At 35.5% G+C, this 7745-nt stretch overlaps 1 protein-coding gene across 1 annotated transcript; it reads left to right on the forward strand.

Annotated features, from left to right (window-relative positions):
• Positions 1 to 1615: 1615 nt before the first annotated feature.
• On the forward strand, positions 1616 to 7348 carry LOC143387955 (tripartite motif-containing protein 43B-like). The gene is made up of 6 exons (XM_076842027.2): positions 1616 to 2026; positions 2784 to 2891; positions 4209 to 4421; positions 5024 to 5046; positions 5821 to 5918; positions 6849 to 7348. The coding sequence occupies exons 1-6, from the start codon at positions 1616 to 1618 to the stop codon at positions 7346 to 7348; spliced, it is 1353 nt and encodes a 450-aa protein (XP_076698142.2).
• The last annotated feature ends 397 nt before the right edge of the window (positions 7349 to 7745 follow it).

Raw genomic sequence — 7745 nt, forward strand, 5'->3', positions numbered from 1 at the left:
ACCATCATTCCCTGTGCGACTATTTTCTGAAACAAACAGATCTTCAAAAATGTATAAATCTGTAAACTAAAATCATTTGAATGAATTGATGTTTTTGCTTAGTTAGGAAAAATACCTCCTTTTCTAGAAGCTATTTGTAAATTAAACAAATTGGTCATCTAATCTTACTACATGAATTTCCTTTTTTTTTTTTTTGTATTCCTTGGTTTGTGCATATGAATAGTAAGGATAAAAAAAAAAAAACAAAAAACTGCCAGACATCTTATAGTTTTGTATTTGGTGTAGATTCTATAAATTGGTTAGGAAAATTTTGTTCTATAAACAGATCTTACATGTATTATATACTACTTTACAAATAATGCAAATGTATTCTCAATATATAACTAAGTAATGCATAAAATGACTCGGAAAATATTCCTCTTGGTTGTGGTAATATTATCTCTTCAGAGGTTGGTTTATTGACTTAAATTCTAAAGAAGCAAAGAAATGTACAGACCTGCAGGAAAGTGACACTGGCTATCAGAAAGAAACCTGAGTTAAGGGGAAAGGCAATTTGTAATTATATAATATAGAAATTATGACCTCAATTTTTAGTTTTTGAAAAATTAAATTTTTACATAATAATTAATGGTTTTTTACAATGTGCTTGGGGGAATATTTTAAGGGACTGAGAGATATTACCATTCCCATTTTCTTAATTATTGGTCTGTTTGAATTCAGGCATGTAGATAATAGACATAGAAAGAGAGATTCAACGGTTTAGTATATTCAAATATAAAGATGCTGGATGAAATATCCAATTTGACAAAGTTCACTTTAGTCTTTATTAATTTTTATATATCCAGAAGTTGATTTTGGGTGGGGATCCATTTCAGACAACAAAAGACATCAAAGGGAAATTTTGGTTATAGGTTTTTTTTGCATTCTTATCAATGGATTACAAGAAAAATATTTTCTGGATTATAAGTGAAATAACACATGCAGATGAGTGGCATTGTACAGTGCATTTTATTAATGCATTTTAAAAACTTATAATTTATTTATAAGGATGTAACCCTAAACATGATAACCTCAATTTGCTAGACAATCTCTGAAACAATCAACACAAAAGAGAATTATTGGTGATTGAATTACCATTATTGATTAAAAAGATAATGTGTTAGTTGTTACCTTATTTTAATGTTAATCAAAAATTTGTGTTCTGGCTACAGTACTTACTAGTAAAGATGTCAGAGGCTTCATCAAGATAGAATAGTTACGAAGTTAAAGACAATAACAAGGTTAAAGCTCAGGCACATGCCCTTTACTTAACCAAGGACTAGAAATGAACATTAGGATTATTTCATTTCACTTCAGACATATGCCCTGGAGTTATATATTGAAACAAATTCCTAAAAGTCAAACAATTAGGGAGAAATTGTACCTCAAGAAATAGGGTACATTTATGGGGGGAGAATAGGGCTTGGCATAATACAATAGGTATTCTGTTCTAATTATGTATTCTGATCCAAGTAGATGTGTGATATTGAATGAGAACTTGAGCACAATTTTGTTCAGGCCTTTCTGTCTTCAAGAATAGATGAAAAAATTCTCCTAGTTTTCTTCCCTCAGAAAAATGGAATCAGAAATCCCACGACCCTTCCAAAAAGAACTCACCTGCTCTATCTGCATGAAGTACCTTATGGACCCAGTCACCATAGGCTGTGGGCACAGCTTTTGTTGGCCCTGTCTCTGCCTTTCCTGGGAAGAAGCCCAAATTCCTGCCTGTTGTCATGTGTGCCAGAGGCCATCACAGCAGAGAGACTTCAAGCCAGATATTTGTGTGAAGAGGATGTCTTTACTTGCCAGACAAGCCAGTCTAAGGCAAATCCTGAGCTCCAAGGAACACATATGTGTGACCCATCAGGAGGCAAAGAAGATCTTCTGTGAAGAAGACAAGAACCTGCTCTGTTTGCTTTGCTCCAACTCTCAGGAGCATAGGGGTCACAGACACTGTCCCATTGAGGAGGCTGCTGAGGAGTACCGGGTAAGTGATGGTCCTCATGATGATTAATCCAGTCTTTACCAAGGGCCTAATAGGAACCAGATACCATATAAGACATAAAGATAGAGATATCAATAGAATATGTAAATATACCTGTCTTTGTGAGGCTAGCATTCAATGGGAGGCCAATAAAGTCAACAAATATCATTTCAGTGTAAATTTAGCAGAATTAGGCTAAGACATCTTAAAATCCCCATTTTCAAAAGGTCACTGGTGACCAGGAGTATATAAAGGATAATTTTTTTTTTGATACTGGGAATTTAACACAAGGTTGCTTTACCACTGAGTCACATCCCTAGCCATTTTTATTTGTTATTTTGGGGATAAGCCCTCATTAAGTTGCTTAGGGCCTTACTAAATTGCTGAGGCTTGCCTGAAACTTCTGAACCTCTGGACTTAGCCTTCCAAGTCACTGGCATTTACAGACATGCACCACCTTGACCAGCTGAACAAAGCTTTTATATTGGAAATACATTTAGTAATACTAGACGAATATGAAGGAGATCAACAGGAGAGAAGCATTAGAAGATACAAATAATGAGACAAAATGCCTATCTGAAAGGTAGCCAACTTCATAAAATTTCTTAGTCTGTTACATAACAGAAACTTAGAGGGTGAAACAGGCACACAGGTGCATTTTATTCTCACTAAAGGACTTTTATTTTACATCCCTTAACTCTCTCCATCTGTTAGGGTCTGAAATGTGTATATCTGCTTTACATTGATAATTCCCTTACAGGAGAAGCTATTGAAGCAAATGAGATCATTATGGGGAAAAATCCAAGAAAATAAGAGGAATCTGAATGAGGAGAAAAGAAAAATTCTAACATGGGATGTAAGTATCAGAGTTATTGCCCTAGGAAACAGCTTGAGACAGTTGTGCTACAAATTTCCCCTTTAAGAACTTGTGCAGAGGGCTGGGGCTATAGCTGAGTGGCAGAATGTTTGCCTAACATTTACTGGGTCTTGGGTTCTATCTCTATGTAAGGCAAAATGAACTGAAGTCATCATGTGACCTAAGGGTCCTCTGTAGAACTACAGGAGAAATAATTTTGCTTTTCAATGTGAGTTCACACTTATTATTTCTAGACCCTGTATTAACAGCCACAAAAAATGACATCAAAACAAGCTCAGCAAATGGTAAGATGAAGGCACATACAGGGATTTGAAGACATTCAGTAACCATTAAGGAGCTCCGACAAAATTTCTTAAATCTAAGAGCAATCTGAGTTTTGACAGTTGAATCAGTATTGAAGACCTGTCATAATTATTTAAGGTAGAAGCTGAGGTAGGAGATGAATTGTAGAAATTCAAGAGCATATAATTGTGCATTCAATGTATTTCTTGCTGATCAGGACAATGAGCTCTCGGAGATAGAAAGGAGGTGTGAATAGCAAAATGGGAAGTGCACCTGTGCTGCTGAAAAGATTGCACAGGAGCCAAACAGTATGGGTTCAAGGAGAAAATAGAACATATTAAAAAGCTGGGGAATGGGGAGACACAACATAAAGGACTGGTGAGTGGGAGTGGATACTGAGAGGAGAGAGGCAATGAAATGAGGATTAATGTTCTTAATGTAACAGGGCAATATAGAGCCTGCAACCTCAGGTGAGAAGGTAAAGTTCAGGAGGGTACTAATGCTTTTGAAACCTTAGGCTTAGATGCTTTAGGAAGACCTTATTGTGTAGCTTCTAATCCTGAATGTAATGTGCAATATTTCTGAAAGTTCTACATGGTCAGGTTATAGATGTGGGGAGATTTGAGATTAGAAACTAACATTAAATAAAAATCTCACATAATGATAACAATGTCAATGATTTAAAAGTAGTCTTTCAGATTTGAAGGGTATATAAAGGAATTACCTATTAAAGGGAATTTTCCAGGTATCTCAGAAACTTGCTAAAGACAAGCACTTTTGAAAAATTTCTGGATGGACACATTTTGGGGAAAAGTAGATTGCTCTTTTTTATTAATAGAGGAAAATAAATAAAAAATTGTGGATTCTGAGGATTAGGAGGACCTGAATTGAGGATATATATAGCTGATTGGTAGAGGAATGAGCCAGAGAGAAACAGGTGAGGGTTAAGGAAGGAAGGAGGTTGCAGTTGTCCTGAGTGTGTGACCCAGGAAATTCACATCCCTGCAGAGTTATGTACGTCATCAGGAAAACATGATCAAGACTGAGTACAGGAAGCTGTACCCGGTCCTCTGCATGGAGGAACAAAAGCATTTGCAGAGACTACAAAAGGAAGATGAAAATATTGTAGAGCAACTCAAGAGAAGTGAAGCTAAAATGGTTCAAACTGAGAAACACCTAAAAGGAATGTATGAGGAGCTGATGAGAATGTGCCATAAATCAGGGGAAAAGCTGCTCCAGGTAAAGACTTTGTTGGTTTAAACTCCATCTTTGACACATCTTTAGTCTTCATTGTCTCTTCAGTACTAAAAATATATTTTGCCACCTTCCATACTTGTGATGGAGGCCATTCCACAAATGTGCATAACGAACTAATTCCTAACCACGAACAAGTTGTACAGAATTGTAAGAATAGCATCCCCAGAGAATAATCTCTTCTAAAATTCTGATTTATCTTATTTCTAATAACAATATTATTGTGGACATTTTATTTTTGTCTGGAATGAGCAATATTTGGGGAAAGGTAACATTTCCTTGGCCATTGTCTTTGCATATCCTGAATTTAAGTCGGCTCTATTTTGCAATACCTCAGCTGTTAGGAAAAAGTCCTTGGACAGACCTCTTGGCAGACAGCTGATGGTTACAGCAGTGCCCACTTACTGTGGTAACCATGTCTTTTACTGACTCCTAGGGTTCCAAATGCATCAAATTTAGATGATATCTATGTGTTGTACTGGGATTATACTTTAGAAAGGAAAAGAAAATCCAATTTAAGGGGCTTGGGCATGGTTGTGATTCGTATTTTGGAAGGATTCTTATCTTTTTTTTTTTCCTCCTTACAGGATTTGGGAGACCTATTGATAAGGTAAATTTGGCTTTCAATCTGAACTGAAATGATAGGAGGGCTGTGAAAGATAAAACTTTTTTCTAACAAAATAAAGCCATTATATATTAGATGAGGTTAAATTATGACACATAAGCAAAGAGTAAGAATTATCTGTAAATACTGAAAATGACCCTCAATTAAGAAATGGAGATTCTGCCACAGACCCATGTGGAAAATAAACATTGACTTGCAGAAGAGAGGATAAGAATTCATCAGAAGTTAGAATATTGAGGAAAAAAATGATTTTTTATCCATACCTGTCAAAGTGGTATCACTGGCTCCATAATTAAAGAACATTTGAAAATTATATCAAATATATGTATTATATTGCATTATAAATGTATATGCATAACTTTAGTATATAGAACATTATCTAGGGTTCTCAAAAACTTTTGAATACAAGTATGTGTGTGTGTGTGTTTTAATGCACATAATTTCTGCCCTGCAGAATTTGCTAGAAGGCAGCTACTTGCAATTTTAGGATCCAAAGCCCTAAAAATCTTTAGCTACATAGAGTATTTTTTTCCAGTAGTAGATGAGTGGGGCAAGTACCTTTGGGAGTCAGGGCACTGGGTGCATGAAAGCAAAGAGAAAAGGAGGAATAATATCCTAACAGTGGTACAGTTGTAGAAGATGTTTATGGGAGTAATTCACAAGGAGGGAGCATTTTCAGTTGCATGCGTATGTCTTTCCTCAAGCACTGTGGTGAATTCTTTAGCACTCAAATGACTAACTGCATTCTCCTTCTTCTAGGAGTGAGACAGTGCAACAGCATATGCCTCATCCTGTGAGACCAGTGCTCAGCATAAAACCCATCACAGGACTGATAGACAGGCTCAACCTCTGTCGTGGTGAGTGTCAGCCCACTGGTTGGACTGACTATGGAGAGTGCAGTTCAGGGATAGTTTTCTATTGAGATTGTTTCCCCCTTTATTGATCTCTCACTTAAGAGAGAAAAGGCATCTTTCCAGGACAGGTATTTAAATGATAGGTGATGATAGAATAGGTATTTATAAATAACCGTGCTGCCATAATATAGACAAAAGTAAGAGAAAGTTAGTGAATGAATAAATTCCATTCACATTTCTAATAAATTACTTGTAAAAAAAAAAAAAAAAAAAACGCACTTTGTGCAGTGGCACTTGACTGCAATTCCAGGAGCTTCGGAGTCTGAGGCAGGAGGATTGCAAGTTCAAAGCAACTTAATAAGGCCCTAAGGTTCTATCTCCAGTACCAAAAAAAAAAAAAAAAGCCTCCCTCCTCTTTATAATTCATGGATTTTTCACAAATTTTATTATTATACATATATTTTTATATTTTGAATTTGAATCTGTTATTTTTCTAGCTAGAAAAGCCTTTGTAGTCTTGGCCTACTTCTCAATGAAATGCTAGACTGTCTTATCAGAGATAATTTACTTTTACTTTTTAAACTTAAATTTGTTTTTAACTGATACACAAAAGTAGAAATTAGAGATATCTATCGGCTTCTGTGTGATATTTCAATGCATATATATATTGTATAATGTTTAACTCGAGTTAAACATATCTATCTCCTTAAACATTTATCATTTTTGTTTTTGGTAAAAACATGCAAACTACTTTCTTATGGCTTTTTTAAATGTACAGAACATTATGGTTTTCTAAAATCATACTACTGTATAATACCACACAAGAACTTACTATTACCTAATTATAATTTTATACTCATTGATCCATCTTTTCCCCTGATAACTTTATTTTTTATAATAAATTTTGAATGTAGTATTCTTTTCTTTTCACAGTGGAAATTTCCCTCAGTAATGAAATAAGCAATCATAATATCAGGCTTTTTGAGGATGTGAGAACATTTGTACTTAGACAAGACCATCGAGATGCATCTCTGAATTCTGACAGATCCAACTATTTTGCTGCATGGGGAGCCCATATCTTCATCTCTGGGCAACACTACTGGGAGCTGGATGTGGATAACTCTTGGGACTGGGCGGTGGGAGTCTGTAAATTGTTCTGGAAAAATATTGGCACTATGCTTGCCACTAAGGAAATATTCCTCCTACTGTGCATGAAAGAAGGTGATCATTATAGAATTTTGACCTCTCCCCCAGTGACTTGCCAGTATATAGAGAAGCCTCTGGGCCGGATTGGTGTGTTCCTTGATTTTAAGAGCAAAAGTGTGAGTTTTTTGAATGTTGCCATGAGTTCCCTTATATGGACATACCCTGCTGGTTCCTTGAATTTCCCTGTCAGGCCTTTCTTTTTAACTGGCCACAATGAGGAGGGATAAGTCAGGAGCTTGATTGTCTGGGAACTCCATGTCTAAGGAAGTCCTCAGTTGAAGAAAATAAATAACACTGTACACTCTTTTACTGTTTTTCTACTTTATTGTAACCTCATTTTATTATTAAATATGAAGATAATGTGAAATGCAAATTTTGGACTATTTTAAATTCAGAGCATCTGTTGTGGCCCATTATCTAAAGAATAATCTGCTCGCTCACCTGGTTTGTGAGCTTACTAGAGTTCTAAATATACAGAGATGTGTATTTCTAGTTTAAGGATATAATAAAAGGAATAAAGTTTACACATTGTGAACCATCATGGTTTTCCATGATGCAAATGTCAGTCTAAGGTCTTATCCCTCATGTAGTAAAAAGTGAGAGGAAAAAAAATCTATTTTACAG

The sequence above is a fragment of the Callospermophilus lateralis genome, chromosome 2 (genome assembly GCF_048772815.1).
Source record: "Callospermophilus lateralis isolate mCalLat2 chromosome 2, mCalLat2.hap1, whole genome shotgun sequence".
In the NCBI taxonomy this organism is placed as follows: Eukaryota; Metazoa; Chordata; class Mammalia; order Rodentia; family Sciuridae; genus Callospermophilus; species Callospermophilus lateralis.

Bases quoted from the DNA above. Each gene is read 5' to 3' on its own strand.
- LOC143387955 (XM_076842027.2), top strand. From the start codon at position 1,616: ATGGAATCAGAAATCCCACGACCCTTCCAAAAAGAACTCACCTGCTCT. The intron at 2,027-2,783 runs GTAAGTGATGGT...ATTCCCTTACAG, and splicing joins AGGCTGCTGAGGAGTACCGG to GAGAAGCTATTGAAGCAAAT. The intron at 5,919-6,848 runs GTGAGTGTCAGC...TTCTTTTCACAG, and splicing joins CAGGCTCAACCTCTGTCGTG to TGGAAATTTCCCTCAGTAAT.